The sequence below is a fragment of the Semicossyphus pulcher genome, unplaced genomic scaffold, assembly GCF_022749685.1.
Source record: "Semicossyphus pulcher isolate SPU_LCO1_2020_fin unplaced genomic scaffold, fSemPul1.0.p SCAF_18, whole genome shotgun sequence".
NCBI lineage: Eukaryota > Metazoa > Chordata > Actinopteri > Labriformes > Labridae > Semicossyphus > Semicossyphus pulcher.
The window spans coordinates 10,423,463-10,446,062 of NW_027211691.1; the positions used below are offsets into that span (position 1 = coordinate 10,423,463).

The window sequence follows — 22,600 nt, forward strand, 5'->3', positions numbered from 1 at the left end:
GAGCGCTTGTTATAAAATCCAGTGATTTTTACAACGGAACAATCATTCCTTAAAGATGTTTCACAGCCTCGTTTTGTAAAATAGAGTCTCTTCCTAATAAACTCTCCTTGTTTTGCACAAGTGGCACTTTATGTTTATATTCCCTCCTTAAACCGAGGAGCAAACTGAGCATTGCCTGGACTCCTTAATCCCGTTTTAGGCGCTGCTCTTTACTGATGACACAGAGGGAATGTTTTATTAGCAGAAGTGGCTCTCGGTCGTAGCCGGCTTAGGAGATAGCGAGGGAGCTAATCCAGGCAGCTCTCTATGAGGGATTGAATTCCCTCTGAGGTCTGGCTGCCGATGGGTGACACACGCCTCACTTCCACACATGTTTCCCATCAGGGGCCCCTCCATCATGTCTCCATCAAGCCAGCACATGCATGAGCATTCGCAATGTCTGCTATCAAGATGTGACATTTATACTGACATGCTCATGCGGGGAAAAAAAAGTGCTAGCTGTGACCGTTTGTTAAAAAGAGCACACACACATATGTCATGCCTTTAAATATCCACATGTCTGAATTTCCATTTCCTCGAAAAACAGCTCTGACCACAGATTTATCCTGCTCAGCAAACTATAGGTGCATCACCAGGAGGCTTCTATACACCGTAAGCCTTTACGGCGCTCTGTTCTTCAAGGATAAACCAGGATCAGTTCTTCCTCTCTATCCACAATAGCTGCTCCTCACCGCTGCACCGATGCGCACTTTATCTCGGTTTCACTGACATCTTCATCAAGCATTTGTCAATGTTGGAGGATTAGATTTACGAGCGCAGGATTTATGGCCTGTCTGTTCTTTTCCAGCCCTTTGTGCACACACACCTACACATGCGCATGCACAAATACACACCTACGGGACATTGGAGCCTATAAAAGCCACTGGCCACATGCATATCTACTGTACACCCACCGATATAGTGTTGTAGACGGCTGCCAAATTGGGATAATCACAAGTGTGAACTCATCAGTCAGCACACACACTGGTCATTGATTGAGAGTTTAATTCCCGGTCTGTCTGCTTAGAAAATCCCCCCCGTTTATTTGAACCACACGGATTGATCCTGCTGAGTTTATACAGGCTATGAGTCATGTTCGTCGGGCGTTAGGAGCTAACACCGTCTTTGTTGTATAGGTTTTCTGTCACACTTTAATTGCTTATAAAAAAGGCATCCATTGTTTAGGAAAATATGAGAAGTCAGTCTGAGCAAGGGGGAAACTTTGTTTTCAAAGAGGTGTCACTTTCCTGTTCTTGCCTTTTAACATTATTTATGCTCATTTAGAGCCAAAACTGACAAAATATTATAATCAGATCTTAACGGGATGATGTATATTTAAATAATGCGTGACGCACTTTAAACAAAAGCCCATTTGGCTGCTGTACAGCCATCTTTCTCTGTGGCACTTCTCCTGGCAGAGCACAGTCAGCTAATGATGAGCGGGACAGCCGAGTGTTGGATGGGCCCCTCGCCAAATGATGCTTCTGTCCCTCACCTTGACTGTGCCGAGCAAATCGCCACATTCATCTCCGTGTGCATTCACAGATGTCATATACCGTCAATGGTCAGAGGCTAACTTTGTCTTGCCGTGGCAGAAATACAATCATGCAAACACTGAGACACACGCATGCAAGGACAAGCCACAATAGGAAACCTTAGACATATGTTATTACGTAGACCACACATTCACGGCACACAATCCCACACACACAGGCTTGAGTTTCCTTGTCCTTCGAGGCTTTAATGTCTCATCTCCTGTCGGGCGAGTGCGCTGATCCGTTGCCCATCTCAGGGAAAGCCCACCGTGATTCTCGTCTGTCAGCCCAGGGAAGGCCAGGGATTGATCTGTATAAAGTGTCGGCGCTGTCGCTACCGTAGCTAGTGAGCAGGAACTAATCGCCACCCAAGGTCCAGACTCTGCTAAGTAAGCTGAGGCTGGAGACTTGGGAGGATATTCGTGCAGTGCATCTGCGAAACCACATCCAAAACAAAAACAGTACCAGTCATTTAGGTTAGAGTAATTGTCAAGCTCGGATTATTTTGGGTTTCTCTGCTCTGTCTTTGTGGACGGCGCCTCAATCCACAATCCTGACCCCAGCCTGGGACCTCTTTCACTGGGAAGGACACGCATGGTTAGCCTCACTCACCCAGCTCTGCCTCGGCTGGACTGGCTTCATGCCTCACTTTCTCCCATTCTGCAGAGGCAGTACATTAAAAAGCGGGAATATTATCGCCGCCCTGTTAAAACCATGTACCTTCAAAATGTCAGCTAGGAGAAAAAAAAGCTAATTTTCAGCTTTTTAGGTAATCCAGAGGGTTCTTAAATAGCTTCTTTTGTCTGGGAAGAAGGCAATCCATAACACACACACACACTCAATCCTTCACAGTTATGTTAAAAATCAGAGATACAAGGTTTTTACTCGACAGCAACAATATGCTTCAATAAGATATACTGTGTATTCCTTGCAGTTAGTTTTTAGTATGCCATTAGTGCTACAGTGAGTCGTAATAAACCTGCCTGCCTCTCATAGCAGTGTGTAATATTCTCTATATAGTGCTGCTTCTCAGCTTGGGAGGCAATATTTCATAATAACAAAGCCTTTTTGTTATTTTGTTTCCACGGAAAAAATAATATACTTCAAAGAACGTCATTAAAAGTAAAACCATTTATACTTTTTAAAACACGTATAAACTTCTGCAACCGCAAGTATCACTTTCAACTCCTTAATATGTCTCTTATTCATCCCTTTGTCGAGCTCCTTTTAATAAATAAACTGTGGGAAATATCGTTCATATTAGATGTTTCATGTTATAACAAAGCTCCGCGGCAGCGACTCCGCTCCGGGAGAAAACTCCCGGGACTGTTCGGACACAGACCGAGAGCTTCAGAGTCAACAGCGCCTGATAAAGCCAAATGAATACGAGGTAATGAAATCTGTGTATTTTGTGAGGCACTTTTGTAAACGCGACCGGCTTTCCTGGCGGTTCTTAACATTTTAGGTGCGAGTAATTGGGAGTCCTTGGTTTGAATGACACTGCAGCCTTTACATAACACGCTTCTGCTCTACTATGAAAAGCAATATTGAAGCTCTAAAGATGAAAACATTTGAAAAGATTGGCTTATTTTTGAGGTAGAAAGATGAATAATTAGAAATATTGCTATTGAGCTCCCAATAAAAGTCACCAGCAATATATATGCATATGAGGCAGAATCTAATAAAGGAGATAACTACTTGCTCAGTCAAACATTCATTCATTCAGCGGCGGTGTATTGACGACAAAGCCTTCAGGTTGCAAGATAGCAAACCATCACAACGAGGCGCCAATCGACTTTACAGCCTTGTTCATTTAATCATTCAATCCCTCTCTTTCCCCATCTCGGGTGCTACTTCTGAACAGAAATCTTAAGCTTATTAACGTAGCAAAGAGCTTTGCTCTTATTGATGGAGTCAGTTAAACCTTTCCTTTCCCCACCTCCACAGTGCGGCACCATCGACTCCGGCTCCTACGTGAACCTGACTGAAAGGAACCTGCAGGACGCTCAGAAGTTTCTGCTGATGCACGAGGTGGTCCAACCCGTGGTTCCCGTGCCCTACTTCATGGAGGACAACGTGCGCTTTACTCATGTGGCGGTGGATGTGGTGCAGGGGAAAGACATGCTGTTGCACATCATATACTTGGCGACAGGTAGGTACCTGGCATTGTGTGTTTGCAGTGTGTCTGACTTCCTGTGCATGAGTGTATGCTTTGGTCTGTTCTTATACATGCACAGTATTTGCGTCTTCATGCGGTACATATTTTCATTGGTGCGCTTAGGTTAACAGGTTTAAGGTTGGTTGGTTTAGGAGGGTTTGTTCATCCATGTTGACCCCACTCCAAGAAGTAGATTCGCCTAGCTTGGGACGTGATAAAAATTAATAATACTTTACTTAGCTTCCCAAACATTAGCTTTAATTCATGCTTTTTAATCATGACTTTTGATTTAGATAGATGAATACTTTATATATCAAACGTTTAAAATTTCAGGGGCTTTAAAGGAGCACTTCGCCCCTGGAAAAAGCCACTGTCAGTCAAAGCTGGTGTTCTCTTTAATCGATAGAAGCGATAATATTTGAATTCGGCGACATAGCTGTGGAGAAAGTTGTACAAACAGCTCGTGGTTTCGCCCATTCTGCATTCCTACAACACCCAGCGTGCATTGCGCCCCTCCCTCTGAAAGGAACGACCCAGTGAGAGACGCTGGAGTGAAATGCTACCGTTTTTGCTGCAGGCAACGGCTCAAAGCAGTACAGAATCCGAAATACGACGAGAATATACCGCTGGATTGTCTAAAAAATCATTTCAAACATGACGATTTTGAACGAGACATGACGGAGGCCGGCCTCCTAGATTGAGGAAGTGTAGTTTAGCAAGCTCCCTGGCCTCCAAAGGCACAGAGCGAAATTGCATTTTTTTTACTGTAATGGCTTTAGCTCCCATGATAGCATGATAGGACTGAGGTTGAAAATTGCAGAACTGGCCCTTTAAGCTTGAAGTTCACTTCAAGTCATCCTGAAAGAAGAATAATGAAACCAATAGATGTGTAGCTCTGAGGGGAGATCAAAGCTTCGTCTTCTGACACAAGTCTGATCACTCTTTACCTCCATATGTCCTCCATATGCACTGCCAGAAAACACATATATTGCACCATATATCACTCCAATGCTATCCAGCACTAAGAGATCTCACACAACATGAAACAGCCAGCAGCGATGTGTCAAAAGAAGACAGATGGGTGATTAATAACACACACAACAGCTCTGATTTAACCCTTACATGCTTCCCCTGTCTGAACTGCATGGCACCCCCCTGCTTATCAGTCGACTGTTTGATCAAACCCGGTGTCGGTGTGTGATGTTTGACTTGGCAAAGTGCTAAAAACAGTATCAGCAAGACACCAGACACCAGCGTTCGGTGTCTGTCCTGCATTATGATATAACAGACAATATGGATTATAAATGGCTTTACTGAACAGGATTTGAAGGTAGTGACCCACTTTATTGTGCTAATGTACCATAGGGCCCAATGGGAAATGTCAACATGATCTTCCTGTTGTAGCGCGCTGTGTTATTTTAGGATATCACACATACAAGCACACACTTTCACACACTCGCACAACCTGTTCCAGTTCACTGGCTCTGTGTTTGGCATCCCCCTCTAAAAACTCCCCTTCCATTGTTCGCATGGCGCTGTGATCAATGTAGCGTCCGACCAGAGCTGCCCACACTGCAAGTTCCCCAGACACTAACCAGACGCTAATGAAAACATCTGAAACACTGCCAAGGCCATTGGGTAGCGCACATATTGTACCTAATCACACACTGTTATTAACGCCTAAATGCTCTGCGCTGATTGGGGCCATTGTGGAAAACCTGATAGCTCCAACTGGGGGTTCAAAGATGTCCAGGTGAAGGATTCTTTTATTCTAACATGTGGCTTGCAGCAGATTTTACCTCTTGTTATTCAGCCCTTGTTAGTAATTTCAGCCCTGCGGCAGCATTTTTCTCTGGCGGATAACACGAACAGAATTATTTCAAATGCAAATTCTTTTTTAAACTGTTGTGGAGGTGAGAATTAGTGAATGCTCATGCAGTGCGGGGGAAAATAACTTGTCGAAAGTGTGAGAAAAGTTACTTAAGCTGTGATCTTTAACTTGTTATACATCACTAATGAAATAACATTACTTAGAGTAAATATCTCGAAGATTTTCATGTAAATAAATGTCTGTTCAGTCACTATCGCTGAATGAGATAACACAATAATGATTGAGCCTATGGCCCACTGATGAAAGCATTTGCATTTGCAGTATATAGTATTATTATGGACTGGGTGTCTGTGGCGACATTCACTGAACAAATCACAAGCTGCGCCCAGTTAGTGACGCGTTTCCCATCAGCCAGCAGTGGTTGGTCTGCCAGAGAGGGTAGGCGGAGCTAAGTGGCTGCGTTTCCTGTCTCTACAAGTGTTGTGAGTAAACAGTAATCTACTATGGCTGAACAAACAAAGAAAAGATGGATGACTACAGATACAACTTCAAAAATAAGTGAAAATCCAGATAAAAAGAAACAAATTTGACGCTCAGATGAAGGCAAACAGTCTAAAAAGGAAAGCAGGAGTGACAACCGTAACAAAGGGAGCCAACTGTAGAATTGCAATGCAATTGCCTTTTATCTCCTTAAGGTGCCGCCAAATAGAACGAAACTGAGAACTTGGAGATTATATAATTCAAGAGCCAAAAACATATTTCAGCATGTGTACAAACAGAAAGGAAAACTGATAAGATAAGATAAGCCTGTACTCATCCTTTTGGAGAGGAGAATCTTTGGCGTTGCAGCAGCACAAAGACAAATATGTATGTAGATGTAAAAAAGGGAAAAATGTATGAAAGAAGAAGTGAATTGAAAATGAAATTGAAAGTATTAGTATTTAGAATTACAAGGCAAGATATATACATACCCACAACCAGTACTGCCGTAACGTCTCCAAACGTAGTATGCTAATAATCAGTATTTAGCAGTATATAGAATAATGTTACATTGTATTTATCTGTTAGTGCTAGAGTACTATGATACAAACTGCTATGTGGTTTAACCAATGACTGTATAGAAAAATTGACGACACGTCTCCATCTACTGTCATTGTACAAAATTGAAGCCAAAATACCCACAGTGATAGAAGCCGCCATCTTGTGCTGGTGACGTCTACTCTGCTAATCTGGAAGAGATCGGCTGCAGGAGCCGTATTTGTCAACAGAGCTGAAAATAAACTTTTCAGAAAAATGAACACTTGGACATAAATCAGCATGACAACTATAATGACAGAAACCATGTTTTATTTGGCGTGTATTTTGATTTTATAGTTTGACTCATGTCCCATCTGTTAACATGGAGGAGGCGGGATTTATGACCTATACTGCAGCCAGTCAGCAGGAGGCAATACAGATGTTTTGGCTTCACTTATAGGGCGCTGGCATGTCGTCCATCTTTTTATACAGTCTATGGGTTTAACAAGCATCCTACTATGTTAACTGAGCACCAACAGCTAGCTTAACATTAGCTGCAGTTAGCAAGTTCCATCCATTCTCACTGTGAAGCTTCTAGCCTCACAAACCCTCCAACTGTGGTCCAAACCAGGGGACTAGGCTAGTTACAGCATGCTAGCTATGAAAGCATATTTATATGACAACTTTGGATTAAGCAGGAGCCTATTTGGATTGTAGCTAGTGGCTACACAACTTAAGTTACTGCACCAAGCTAGCACTTCAAATCGCTGCCATCAATTTACCAGTTCAGTCCACCATTAAACACATAAGTAAATAAGCTGTGATATAACTTCTGAATTTCAAGTAACCTACAATCACGTTGTTGTAACACTTCTAAGTAATGCATTCCTGGCCAACACAGCTCGGGGCAGTTCGAAGTTTTTACACTCCTCACTTTGAAACCATCTATTAGCAATTCACCCTTGTTCCTTGGGAACTCTGTGCACCTAATTACTTTTTCTTCACCCAGGGGATTTCATGTATAATAGATGATGTTTGTTTTAGCTCTCCCAAAAGAACAAGCCCCTAGCTTCATCTCACGGGGCATACCTTACATAAAATAAAGGTCAGGACGTATTCACAGTGACATGAATTTCAACACACTTCTCTCTTGAACTACAAAAGGTTTATTTCTTCCCCTGGAAAATCCCCTTAAAGAAAAGTAGGCTAGAAATCATGTATTCAGGTGCCATAACAATTCCCTGGTCGCAACTACAGCGCTGCATGTTGATGGCATAACCAAGCTTGGCACGCCTGCCGCCACCGGTCTTTTTGACAGTCTTATTTCAGAGCCAAGTGATTGTTGTGTGGTTCAAGCTGAGTTCAAATATCATTTTTGTTGTTTTTCCCTTTTCAAACTCTTCCTTTACTCTCCACTACCTTACCTTTCTGTGACCAAATCCTCTCTCTCCCCCTAAGATTACGGTACCATCAGGAAAGTCCTCTCCCCTCTTAATCTGTCCACGGGGAGCTGCCTATTGGAGGAGATCGAGTTGTTCCCGCCCAGGAAGAGGCAGCCAATCCGAAGCCTGCTGATCCTACACAGCCGCAGCGAGCTTTATGTGGGTGTAAGAGACCAGGTCATCAAGATCCCGCTGAAGAGGTGCAGCTACCACAAGAGCAGGGAGTGAGTAAATGCACACAACAACTCTATTAATCTCAATGGGAAGCATCAAAAGCAAATATGCACGCGACAAATTTTAAAGCGACCCCTTTCATAAGATGCTCTTTATCTGAAAAGGCCAGACCTCGTGTTGGTCAGAGGCCTTTGCTGAGATTTAAAACCCTGTAAATCAGCTTTTGTCTGAGCCACTGGAGGTGCCCACGGCTGCCCTCTGTCTCGCTGTCTCCCTCTCGTTGTCATTGAATAGTGTGTTTTCCCCGCACAGCTGTGTGTGTGTGTGCTTAGCAGATATTGAGTTTCTGTCTGTCTGGAAGATGCTCCGTCAAGGCATAAATATTGGCAAAAGAAAACCCGAGACAGAGGCCGGGGTGTGAAGACTCATCACAAGATTGGGATCCCATCCATCATCGCGCGCAGAAAAAGGAGTCACACCTGCATTCCTTATCTCTCCTTACAATGAGCTGTTATTGGAATACAGACAAGCGTTAAGGCTTCATGTTACAGCTGTGGCTCTGTGATATATGCTGCATCCATTATGGCTCTTCATCACCTCTCAAAGCGTTTCCCTTTTTTTTAAACGAGAAAAACAAAACAGGTAAAAGAAATAAAAACGTGCTACAGATTGGGAGAGTGTGTTCGTCACATTTCTTTGGGATTTAGCTGTTTGAAATATAAGACAGCTGTCTCTCTGTTTGCTCTGTGACACCCTAATAGGTAGTGTAAAATGTGCATGGCCCTTAAGGCTCTCAAAAAGACGGGTATTAGCTTGTCTCTGTCTCCCTTTCATTTGCTTTCCTTGCTCCTGATGTCCTTGTCCGAACAGTCTGTAACTTAAAGCTCTTCCGTTAGCCGCCCAGACGCTATGTCAGCCCTTGTGTGTGCAAGCAAGCGCGGACTGTTTGCCTTTTCATATGGATGGATGCATATGATCTTGTGTCCTTGCGTACGTGCGCTTCTGTTTGTGTCTGTGCTCACTTCATTGTTATGAAACCCACGAACAACTTTACTTACATTTCACTCGGGGCATGTCATGCCGCGCTGCTGCTAGCGTCTCACAGATATGTTATTGTGCTGTCACCGCACACTCGTATTTGCATGAGAAGAGTAAAAACCAGGCTTTTTATTGCTCTCAATAAACCATCTGAAGCAGATAGGGAGAAGGCAGATGCAGCTTTCTTTGCTGAAGTCTGAATATTTGCTGGGCTGATAAGCTATTTGAGTCAGAAATGTGTATAATCCTGTGCTTGGCTGGAGATTACCTGAGAAATCAGTCAGCGCTTTGTGTTAAGACAAAATTTTTAGGATGCTGATTTGATGTAAGCATTGTGGAGCACCGCAGTACTCAACATTCATAAGCAGACATTTATCTCCAGCCTTTCTTATTTCTCTCTTTACCTTTTTTCATCCTTTTTTACACTCCTCTCCTTTTCATGTTTCCTCATTTACTCCTCTGACACCTTCCTCTCCAATCTTATCTCCCAGATTCCCCATTTTTCCATCCTTCATTTCTCCCGCCGCCTTATCTTCCAGCATCCTTATAATCTCCTTCTTTTTTGCGTTTAAACCTGATGTTTGATTTCTTGCAGAAATGTCATAATGCAGAGCTCTCTGTAGTCACATATAACATGTTAATAAAAGCCCATTAAAAGTGAAATTAATTCCCTTTGTCCTTGCAGAGCCTGCGTGGGAGCCAGGGACCCGTACTGTGGCTGGGACCTGTTGTTAAAAAAATGCACCACGCTGGAGGAGAGCGTCCGAATGAGCCAATGGGAGCAGAGCATCACAAAATGCCCCGTGAGTATCTGTTGCTGCCTGATTTTGACAGACCTCATTGTATTTTGCTTGCATGTTCACTCGCTTCATTTTCTGTCTCTACTTTGAAACTTCAAAGTTGGTAGAAAACACAATTATTCTTACTCAGCCTCAATGCTCGCTCTCTCTTCTCCAGGTGAGTTTAATACTCAAATTCATCCGTGCACCTCGCCTCTGAAAGCCGCAGCCTGCTCTGTATTCTCTCCGTACACTCACAACTTACAAGCAGCCTCTAAAACCAGCCTGAGAAACATGTCCTCGCCACAGAAAGGACTGAACAACTTGACTCTAAGGGAGCGACGTGTTCCCAGAGTGCTGCCTCAATCATTCGTTGCTGACAGACTGTTCATTAGCAAAACAGCTTTTCCATTTATTTTAACGCACACCAAATTTGGGAGCAGTATTAGATGGCCGGTGCGCCTATCAAGTTCAGCGTGGCTCTGCTTTTACTCAGGCATTATTGCTGTGTGCGTCTGTACCCTTTCATGAGGCTTCTTCATGTTCAGAGGAATATGGCACAAAAGCTACGGATAAACCAGTGGGATCTATCAGCAGAGTGCTGGCAGAAACTCGGACACTGTATCCACTACTTCATGACTCCTCGCTGTGGTGCTTTTACATGAGTGAGGGTAACGGGAACAGAAATTAATTGGCTGGAGAAGAAGTTAATCAGATATCGTGTTGTATCATTATGTGGTTATCTTGCAATATATCAATTATAGCAGAATCGCTGTATCATGATATTATCGTTATTGAGGACCACGTATCGCGTATTGTGTCGTACCGTACCGTATCGTACCGTATCGTACCGTATCGCACCGTATCGTACCGTATCGTACTGTGGCGTATCGTACTGTGTTGTATCGTACTGTATCGTATCGTGTTGTACTGTATCGTATTGTGCCATACCATACCATACCTTACCATACTATATTGTACTGTATCGTATCGTATCGTATCGTATCGTATCGTACAGTACTGTACCGTATCGTATCATATCTTAGTGTATTGTATAATATCGTACTGTCTTGTATCATATCGTATTGTACTGCATCGTATCGTACTGTACTGTATCGTACCATACTGCATCGTATCGTATCGTATCATGACTTACCCTATGACTCCCACCCAATATCTGAATGGATGGAAAATATCTAAAATCCAACATTTATTTTTAATGCTAAAGTCTTAGTTTCATCATTACTATGTCAAACATTGTCATACCTTTGAAATATCTTAAACTGAAACTAGTTAGCTTAACTGTTCTTCTTAACATACATATTTCACAGGAATATTTTAACTTTAAGGCGAATATGCTCAAAGGTTTTCTTTCAATAGATTAGAAGGCAATAGAAAGACTGATACCATCCTCATGTCTGTTCAGTAAATATGAAACTTGGTCCAGGGGATATGTCCTTAGCTTAGCATAAAGACCTGAAAACCTCCTACCAGCCTACCAGCACATCTAATTTATATTTAGTTACATGATGTTTGTCTCACATGAAACTCATTATATGATACACTAAGCAAAAATGTGTAAATGAGTGAGCTGTAGAGGTTCTGTTAGGTGTTTAACCCTTTATGCTATGCTAAGCTAACTGTCTTTAAAGGAATGAAATATTAAATGCAGCATCTGAGCAATGTTTCAAGCAGCAGTGTAACCACCTATCCTGTAGTTGTTATGTATTTTTACTGGGCCACATACCGCTTCCCACACAAGTAATGGACTATGTATTTACTCACTTAACCCTGGTCTAACCAGGTCCAATCCATTAAGAGGGAGCATGAATTAACTTTGACAGTAATAGCTTTGTATGCTGGGAGATGCATACAATTTGGGGAAACTATCTGCTTCCAACATTTGATGCCGAGACAAGAAACCTGTGTTTTTTTGTCACAGTTATGTGCCCATTAACAGTTTTGGAAAAAGGCAAAACTGGCTGCACGTCTGGAAGTGTGGAGCTTGAGGCCAGTCGAGGGCGTGCACACTGTGCTACTTTTTGTAGGCAGAGACAGGAGATACGCTTTACCAACCTATTCACAAACGCCATCTGGCACCACAGTCTCAAGTCTATACGGAAACGAGCACAAATTAGTTTCTGTGCGGTTTTAGGGAAAGGAACAAGTCGCTCTTCCATATGTTTTGTCGAAGTTTCCACTCAGGTGAAATGGAAATGTCTACTCCATAAACGTTTTTGTAGGGAGCCCGCTTTGCCTTAATCAACCCCCACTTTAAAAACATGATGTTACTGTGCTCTTTAGATAAAAAAGAGAGAGACAGCTGTTGTTATTTCAGTCTGTGAAAAATAAATTATTTCTCTTTTAATCCACATAAAACATGAGGGCTTTTCATCATTCCGTCCCTGGAGTCCTCTCCTGCTTCTCTCCCTATTCTAATAAAGAAAATTACATGTTTTTCTCACCAGTAAAATCATTTTTTATATATTTGTATTTATCTTAGCGACAAATACACACCCAGAGAAAACTATCATGAATTGTCTCAGCTGTGAATGAGTTTGGATAGTTTCTGTTGTTTGCTTTCGAGGCAGCCTCACTGATGCAAATGTTGTCTGTCTTAGCCAAGCGTCCCCCATTAAGGCCCACGGCCGAGTTCAATTACCAAGAAGAGCGGAGGGCAGACCTTATTTCTGCCTCTGCCAAAGCAGCTGATGATCACACTCTCTTTTTTCCCCTGTATGAAAGTGCATTTTTAAATCACCCTGTAATGTACAATCGACATGGCTCATATCATCTGCAGCTCTGAATCTCACGCCTGTGCCTTTTTTGTATTTAGCTCCTATGCCCGGGACGTAATTCATAGCTCCTGTAATATCCGAGCCTTCCTGTTTCATTCTGTTTTGCTTCAGAGATCTATTTACGCTGCCACTTTTATTTCCTCGTATCGCTGTCCTTCGAATGTGTCCATTCACGGCACTAATTGGCCTTTTCTGAATCTCTCTTTTTGCTATACTCTTGAAGCTCATCATATCCTGAGACAATTTTCATACATCCTCCTCGTGTTTACAGCCCATTTCTGTCCATATAACGGCGCAATTTTTGGACGCTGCAGATGATTCAATGCAGTTATTTCTGCATCCATTTGTTGAAAATTGATTTCTGTTTGCATGAGGGCTGCGTCTCCCAGAGCAACACATTCCTGAGTGCATCGCTCTAATGCAATGACCGCTGTCTGAGAAAAGCCATTACTCTTAAACGTTGTATTTTCGGCCCTAACAGATCCGTAATGTGACCGTGGATGGAGGCTTCGGCGCCTGGTCGGGCTGGTCCACGTGTAGTCATAACGACGGAGGCAGCGCCGGGTCCTGTTTGTGTCGAACACGAGCCTGCGACAGCCCCGCCCCTCAGTGTGGAGGACAGCTGTGTTACGGCATCAGTGTGGAGGTCGCAAACTGCTCCAGGTACATTAAAGCATGTTTCTGTGAATCTGTATACAGAGCCTCTGAAGGCTAGGATATAAATGTTGTTAATTTATTCCTTGCATCCTCACACCTTCTCATCAGGAATAAACACTGTTAATTTTTCCTGTTACTTATTCAGTGTCAGTCATTTGGGGCTAACGGGCGGGGTGTTTGTTTCTCACTCATTCACCCGACATGTTACAGCTTTTAACACTCAGATTTAAAATTAATTGGGATGTTTGCCCCTGTGTATCAATCCTCTGCCTGATAAACACAGCTTGTAGACACATAACCGCATGAAAGATTCAACATGTGATTCTAAAACTGGGATAAACATGGCATTGTTTTCATTTCACAAGTCACCAGAGCCCAAGGTGCTACATATACAATGAAACAGGAGAAACAGAGACGCTTTGATAATTCTCTTTATTCATCTCTTGGAGTGTTGATTATTCATCAAAATAGTCATTGATTAATTCTCCATTGATCAGATAATCAATTAATCCACTCTACTGTATATTTCCGCACTGGGTTCATGAAAATAACCCCTTGATTAGTTCACTCGGAGCAAGTCACATGACGTAGCTACAGTGTGACAAACAGTGTTTAGCGCTGTCGCCTCACGGCTAATTAGGGCTGACCCCATGTTTCAAAGCTTCAATCGTTGCCATGGTAATTATTTTTTTTTTCCTTTTTAAACACAGACGTTAGGAGATGAGATATAACACAGATCTGTGTGTTTCTCATGCTCAATGAGGTCACGATCTGTCCGTATTTCCGCGCACAGTTACTATAAACTCCGTCTCCACAGGCTGTGAACGACACAAGCAGGAGCTGTAACCTGCGATCAGTGCGTCATCCGTTCAAATACAGTCGGGTAATTGCTGCTGAAGCTTCAAAGCTCAAAAAAAGGTATTCGGGACAGCCCTAGATTAAATCCATTAGAACAAAGAGGACCTTTCTGTGTGGAGTTTGCATGTTATCTCGTGCATACATGGGTTCCCTCCGGGTACTCCAGCTTCCTCAGTCCAAAGACATGCTCATTAGGTTCATTGGTGACTCTAAATTGCCTGTAGGTGTGAGTGTCAAAGTGTCCGAAACCGCATACTAACGTACTGCCTACTACATACTCAAACAGTATGTACTGCATACTGCCTACTAACCTGACTATTAGGATGCCGGTGGCATCATACTCAGAGCCGTCTTCTCCGTATCACGTGACTTAATCGTTAACATATGTCCGGTCTGATCTCCGGTCCATCTCCGCCATAGAAGCTGAATAGCCGCAATGCATTTTGGGGTGGTTGAGTACAACCCGTGAGCTCCCGTCTCATACTCAAATATCCGGGCCGATCTAGTATACATCCAGGCATACATTTCTCGCATACACAAAATTGCATACTATGACATGGGAACGCATGACATACTCAATTTTACGTCACGGTTAGTATGATTAGTATGATTAGAATGATTAGAATGATAGTATGCGGTTTTGGACACACCGTAAGTGTCAGCCCTGTGATTGAGTGGCAATCAGTCCAGGTTGCACCCCGCCTCTTGCCCAATGACAGCTGGGATAGGCTCCAGCCCCCTCGCGACCCTTAACAGGATCAGCGGAACAGATTCCCTCCTTCTATGCCATTTCTGATTTCATCTCATAATTCAATTCCTATTTTTTTCTTATCCTGTAAATGAGCATGCATTTTCAATTATTCATCATTTGCGACCAAGTTTCGTGTAAGAGCTATATCCAGAGCTCTCGCCCCTTAATCTGTGAAGGCGATGATGAGGAAACAGTTCCCTCTCCATGCTTTTATTTCATGCCGAATAATAAAGATAACAGAATCTGGCAGAGAGAAGACCAAAAACATCTTTTGTGAGTCAGAAGATGTACAGTGTTTCTTCTGTGTCATTATGTGTTCTTAATAATTTATTTACAGTCTCAAAATCTGAAACTTTTTACATACATTTCTTCAAAACCATAAACCTCCTACACGGAAAAGAAAGACATTGCTCGTGGTGTGATCTCTTCCTGCTATGACCTTGCTAACATCACTTCCCTCTGTGGCTGTAGTATCTCAGACTGATGTCACTATGTGTGTCTCCATAGAAACGGAGCGTGGACTCCCTGGACTTCCTGGTCTCCCTGCAGCACCAGCTGTGGCATCGGCTTCCAGGTCCGCCAGCGCTCCTGCAGCAACCCGACCCCTCGCCACGGCGGGCGAGTGTGCGTCGGCCAAAACCGCGAGGAGAGGTATACACACACACAGCCTCGTGTTCATACCCTCATTCGCATGTACTGATTAAAGCAAATACAGGCTGTTAACGTGTGATTGGGTTCCTGTGCAAGTTTAACGGCATGTTGTTCAATAATCTGCGACCTGCAGTTAAGAAGTATGACTTTGACTGTGACTTTTTCTTTTGGTTTTTTCGCACTTCTGTCCAACTTTGTGACAGCCAATTAAGGAATGAGTGGGGTAGAGGCCTGAGCTCGGGTAATTATCTGGCTTTCACACACAGGCAGAGTCTGCGTTTTGAAGCTTTGGAGGCTTTGGCGTAGAATAATCGCCTTTTTAAAGATGTTTGTGTGGTTTCTAAGCAACCTTCAAGGCCAGGGAAAAAAAAAAATCTGTTTTTCAAGGAGAGCGACTGTGAAGCAGCACAAAGCAGCCCAGGTAGAAAAGGTCAACAGATGAGCGTTCTCACAGTGAAACTTTTCTCTATTTGCTCGGTTATCTTAAACTTTAGTTCAGTTGCCAAATCAGAAAACGACTTAGGGAAATCTGCGACAGCTTCCGTGGTGTTTGCGAATTAGACGACTGGCTTTATTACATTATAATTCCAGCTTAATAGAGAGTCTGTGTTTGGTAATGAGCTGAGGCATTCTTCTTCTGTGTCCAGTGCTACCCAGCGACGCGCCGTGCTGATGTTTTTCATCTATCTCCCGCCGCTAACCAGCGGTGGAGGCAGAAAAAGTGCAAATAAATACAGTTCAGAGGGTACAGGGAAGGGAAAGGGAGAAATAAATTGTTGCCAAGCGTTGCCCCGGCAACGAAAGCAGCATTGCGATGGACAAGTAATTGGATATGGCCTTCAAGGATGAACCTTATATTACATCCTTCTTTTTTCACCTTTTTCTGCACTTTTTCATTTCCTCTCTCCACCCTCCCGCTTCTTACTCACTGATGCTCCTGGTGGAGGTGTCCTTTTCTGAAGGACTGCTCCACCAGGAGCTCCTGGGAAAAAAGATGGAGTGGCCGGCAAAGCTCAGTTACTCACTAACCCACACCACAAAAAAAACAAACGCTTCTGCTAGTAGAAAAGGCGACGGGAGGCCAGCAGGGCAGGTTGTTTCCACCCCCTCTCTCTTTCTCTCCGAGCTGTAATCTACGTTGTTTCATCTCCCCTTCCCGCTCTCACTGCTCGCTCTGTTCAGCTATTAAAAACACCTTAGGCCAGTTAGAGGCCAGCTGTGAGGGCTGGAAGAGGAGCTTTGTGAAGGAGGAGTGAGGGGAGAGGAGTTTGCGAGGATATGTGTAAGAGATGGAAAGAGAACATGTGTTAACAGATGAATTATGCTGTGTCAGTTTGTGTCCGCCTGAGGGAGAAAAAGAGAGATGATGGGGATGCTAGAAAATGTGTGTGCGTTCAATATGAGGATATCCAGGTGAGTCGGGCATCTATATAACCGATGCTTGAAAAAAAGTTTGCATTTGATGCTCAACAAGCGCGACGGTGTCCAAAAACTTCCACCACATCTGTTGTTTATACTCAGCCATGTGTGAAATAGGTAAAGTCTTCTGTTCAGGCTTTAATCCGCACAGCATGAAAAGGGCTGACACTTTTTTCTCACTGAACGATTCTTTTAATGCCGTGAAAGGCTTTTATTTTTAAGGGGCGCAGGCCTCCTTTCAGAGGTGTCGGACGGTCTGCAATAAGCCTCCTAACTCACTTTGTTCCTCGAGGACCCTGTTAGGATTAATGCACATTTATGTTCCAACATGCGTGCATACGGCGTGAGCTCACGTGCACAGGGCAGCACATTTGCAAAATGACGCTCACCTCTTTTCTGTCTCTTTTAGCCAACAGGCGTCCAATAAGTTTGGCCCTGATTGTTTGCAGCAGGCTGAGCTTTTAAAGATCAGGCAAATGTTCCGAAACCGGGGCCTGTGCACGGCAGTGCTACGGGCTTAAATCTGGCTGGTTAATGCCTGCGTTTATGCACCTTCTGTTAGCATTTCCCTTAGCATACTGACATCGTCCACACTGCTTACTCAGCCTTTAGCGGGTAATTAGCAGCACTTTAGTCTGATAAGCTCAGCATGATTTTTAGAAAGAAAAAAAAAGGAATAAGATGGAGGAAAGCCAGACACCTTGTCTGAAATGATTAGAGTGTGTATGATGATGATTTTAAAGCTTTAAATCTTCGTATTGCAGTGTGTATGGCTTGTGCCAGACGGGATCAACACTCTCCCTGGCTGTATCAACCCACTACAAGTGTGCAGATTAGCACAAGTGGAAAAGAACACTCTACTCTTAGGATTTTTAACAACCAGGGTGCACTGAGTGTAGCGTTTGATTTGCCTTGATAACAGCAGAGTGTTTTGGGGGGAGCAGTACAAAGGAAAAATCCAGCCTGTGCCTCTCTAGAGGAAGGGTATAAAAGTTAAAGCTATTTTAACGCAAGAAGACTCAATTTTCCTCAAAAGGCAGCCATGTGCCAAAACACAACAAAACAGCAATGAAAGCACTTTTATAGTATGCGACAAAGTTATAAAATAAATTATATGGCTCTAATAAGGCTGGCAATCGTCTGTCGCTATTGTATAATGAGGACTGAGTAATTAAGTATTTCAGACGTCGCAGTAATCCTGCCTTGTAAAGCGATGCAATTACACATGATGCATGCATCTTTGCGGCCGTTTTAATAGGCTGCTTCAATTAATGCATATGCAGGTTTGTTTAGATTTCTTCCATGTTCGTTTCATGCATAGAAACGTACCACAGGCCGGTCTCGATCAGACGTTCTGGTCCGCAGTGCGCCCGTGTTCCCTGCACTCCACGGCCACATCAAAGTCAAACGTTGGGGTTTGTTTAAAGCGAAGTTTACACGCCTTTTCAGACATCACTTTCTTGTGGTTTTGAACTCTTTGTAGCTATTTCAGCTCAGTGGCAAGGTTTCAGTAGTGTGGTGACGTCTGCAGTGCCCTTCGCATTTTAATTTTAGTGCTCTGTCAGATAAAGTGGCTATTCAGTTTTCCACAGGCGGCTCAAAAGACACAGTTATGTATGCATCCAGTGTAGATGAAGCTCTAACCCTTCAAACCTTACAATGACACGGTCCAATATTAACTGCAGTCGTCTTTTTGTATTGGATTGAATGAGTAACGTGGAAGGGTTTACTCTTTCAGCTCATTGTTTTGTGCTGTACACCACCCACCCTGCACCAAACAGCAGATGGACAAAGTCAGCATGTAGCTGGTGAACAGTGTGAAGCATTTATCAGCTAAAAGGCCACATACTTCCCTCTGGAGTTAACAGAGACAAGAGCAGAGAGAAAGACGAAGAATATCTGACTTATTAATGTTGCATGTTAATTATGCTAACTTCTTTGTCCTTATAATCTTGTGAGGTGATCCAGAGAAACCACTGCAAAATACGTTTTTCTAATTCTCACGTAGGTCTTTTATTGGCTGAAAATGACGGCTGGTTAAGATCACAAAGAGATAACCTTGGTGACGTCAGGTGCGGCTCAGCTTTGTTCGATGTCTTGTCACCTTCCATCTTCCTCTTGATCACATTCAGGAGGTTTTCAGTGGGTGTAGGAGCCAATTTGCGCTCCGAGGTATATAAGTAGGAACCAATCTTTGCGTGGGCAGGTGTTCCACCCGGAAACTCAATAGTTTTTGACATGAATGTAGAGGCTAAGCCAACGCTTTAAGCCACTGAGGTGCTACACCACGCGCGACCTTGTCAGGTCTGATGCATTGCTGTTGAATTAAAGTCCAAACTTTTACATTGGACACTTTTTATTTTCTCCTTTTTGTGTCCATTGAAACTCGAACATGCAAATACAAACAACGATCCAACGCGAGTACTGCCACCAGTTACTGCAGCTCGTGTGTGTGTGTGGTCAAAAACTATTGAGCCTCCAGGCGGAACACCTGCCCACACAAAGATTGCTTCCTTCATATATTCCTCGGAGCGCAAATTGGCTCCTACAATGGAGTTCACGTCTGGGTTGGGCCATGACATGAAGAGAGAGATGCTGATTTAAGGAACATTTGGAGTGGTCTCGTAATTTTTTCCAGAGCTGTATATACACTGTTTTTATGTCTTCAAATTGTTTATGATGGTGTTTCCTTATATATCCCATACTGGCTACATCTTTGCAGGCAGTGCAGCGCTGTGCTTCTGTTAAATGGAATAAGTTTTAATTAATTCTTTAATGACGGCTGGTTTTCTGACTTTATAATTGTCGTTTCTTGAGTGGTTGCCCGACTGTAAAAGATGTTTGTTTACAGGTGGCAGAAAGCAGGTTCTCACTAAGCCTCGTAGGAAACACTTTAACGCTTAAACCCCCCTATATAGCTTTTCTTTAGCAGTGTATAAACTTTTATTATCTTTTTTAAAGCATGCTAAAGCAAAGTAATGTAAACTGAAATCTAATTATTGTGAAAAATTATAACTTCTATTATTAAGATATATTGTATTTTCTATTCTTATAGCTGTATTTACTTAATGGTTAAAGCCTGAACTCTACTTCTGAGTGCCTACACGAGGCTGTTATATTGTGTCATAAATTACTTAATCACTCCGTATATTTGCTCTTAATGCTAAACAATGGCCTTGGAAATAAAGACTTATCTTACTGAATAGAATAACATCCTGCTCCTCTTCTCTTCCCTCCTTCTCAGGTACTGTAACGAACACCTGCCCTGCCCTCCGCACGTCTACTGGTCAGCCTGGTCCGCATGGGAACGCTGCAACGTGCCTTGCGGCGGAGGCATCCAATCACGACGCAGGACCTGTGAGAACGGCAACGACTGTCCCGGGTGTGGCCAGGTATGTCACGCGAAACAATAACCCTCGCACGCATCATCTTTACACCCGTCTTTCTCTCCGTCTGCTCTTTGTTTGAGGTCTCAGCCTGAGCCGTTCTGACGCACCGAACAAGCAGTGGTGATGAAATTGGAACATCTAACACGACCAAATCCCCTGGCTATATTTATACAGTGGCAGTAGACATCAGATTTATTACCAAGACCTATTTAATACCACACACACACACACACACACACACACACACACACACACACAGTAATCACTCCACATATGAATAGGCTTATTTTCTGCCACAAAGCTTTTCTCCAAAGCACGGATGATGCAAGGATGTGTTGAAATACAAGCGCTCTCCTTGTTGACAGAATTATGTGATGCTGGTGTTATTTCTGGTGTTATTTTCACAAACACACACACACACACACAGGCAGAGTCTTGGTAGAAAAGAGAGAGAATGAACATGATAGCTGTAGCCTCTCATGTCCCTCTTGTGTATGGATTAAAGAATATGGGTCAGGGTCTTGTGGATGCATGGGATCCTTAAAGTGTGTTTGTTTGTGGTGGTTTCTTTGCGAAAAGCAGATCAAGTTTCGGAGGGTTTAAAGAAAGCCGATGCTTAAATCTTTTATTAAGGGCCGGTTTAGATTAAGGGTTTAGACCAATGACTGTATATAAAGATGGACGACAGGTCTCCATCTACTCTCATTGTACAAACTTGAAGCCAAATTACCTCCAAGGCGGGAGCTGCCATCTTGCACTGGGGACGTTCTTTGGAGCCAGAGTTGTACAATAGCGATCAGTGGTTGGAGTAGCTGTAGCCACTTCCGCTAACCAAAACACACCCTTAACTTACCGGTAAAACGTTAGAGACTTCTGATATCAACTTTGTCAATAACAGCGGCGGAGGAGAAGCATATCGTTTCGTTTTTTTGAGGGTACAATTTCCAGGTGTAGAGGTGCTGCTAACGCCTTTTCTTTGTACATTTTCCATATATAAAAGCAATTATTAAGCATACAGAGCACTTTAAAACAGACTTAACGGTCACTACCAAGGGAAGAGGAAGTGCCGCCAGACAACTTTCGTTACCTAGCAACAGTAACCGCCGGCAAGAAGCGCCCTGAATTGGAGGTTGTGCTCCCTGCCAAAAAGCAGCATTAGTGGACACAGGCCCTTATCTGCGTTTCCTCTCGCCATTCCTCCTCTACGCTGCTAATCCGGAACAGATCGGCCGTGCAGGTGCCGTGTTTGTCAACAGAGCTGTCAATCATCCTTTTTACAGCATCAAATAACTCATTGAAACTAAACTTGTAAAAAAAATGAACACTTGGACGTAAATCAGCATGATAAGAACTAACTATAATGACAGAAAAAGAATTTGTTTTAAAATGTTATAGTTTGACTCATGTCCCATCTGTTAACATGGAGGAGGCGGGCTTTATGACCTATACTGCAGCCAGTCAGCAGGGGGCGACGGAGATGATTCGGCTTCACTTTTAGGGAGCTGTCATGTCCTTCATCTTTTTATACAGTCTATGGTTTAGACCCAAGCGGCATCCTCTGGTGTTGAAAAATTAAGCCAGCGGGGAAGTGCAAAAAACTGGCTGACTCGAGAAACCAAGAAATAACATTACAGCAGATGGAAAATGCCCATTTTTACATCAGAAATAAACCTGGTACAAAAAACTGTTTTGTTACGAATAGCTAATACTGTTCAAGATCATGTACGCAGGGTGAATTTTTTTGTAACACACACTTAATTATATTAAGCCTTAAATTATAGGGGCCGGCTCACTTGATTGACAGGTGGATACCGCTGGCTGTCTGCAGGACGTCAACACAGACACACAGTCACTGAACTTAACTTCACCTGTCCTTTTGGGATTTTTTCACTCAAAGTTTGGACAAATAATCTGTCTCTCTGTGGGATTTATGTCTGAGCTCCAGCTTTTCGGTGAGTTAAATCTAGTGTTATTGTATTGATATATTTTTAGCACTAAGTAGCAGGTATACTGTGCAAACATGTATTTATTTAATCGTAGGTCAGTAGATAGGAGTCAGAAGTT

General features: G+C 43.1%; 1 protein-coding gene across 2 annotated transcripts in view; it reads left to right on the forward strand.

Annotated features, from left to right (window-relative positions):
* The window catches only part of sema5a (sema domain, seven thrombospondin repeats (type 1 and type 1-like), transmembrane domain (TM) and short cytoplasmic domain, (semaphorin) 5A), a 145,899-nt gene that overhangs the window by 83,825 nt on the left and 39,474 nt on the right, over positions 1 to 22,600 (forward strand). For both annotated transcript variants that reach the window (XR_011308562.1, XM_069667533.1), the window contains exons 10-15: positions 3,522 to 3,726; positions 8,039 to 8,246; positions 9,920 to 10,037; positions 13,293 to 13,474; positions 15,585 to 15,728; positions 20,392 to 20,539. Coding sequence is in view for 1 of the 2 variants with exons in the window: in XM_069667533.1 (XP_069523634.1) it covers positions 3,522 to 3,726; positions 8,039 to 8,246; positions 9,920 to 10,037; positions 13,293 to 13,474; positions 15,585 to 15,728; positions 20,392 to 20,539 (1,005 nt within the window). In the remaining variant the exon portion in view is untranslated. The remainder of the gene's footprint in view (positions 1 to 3,521; positions 3,727 to 8,038; positions 8,247 to 9,919; positions 10,038 to 13,292; positions 13,475 to 15,584; positions 15,729 to 20,391; positions 20,540 to 22,600) is intronic.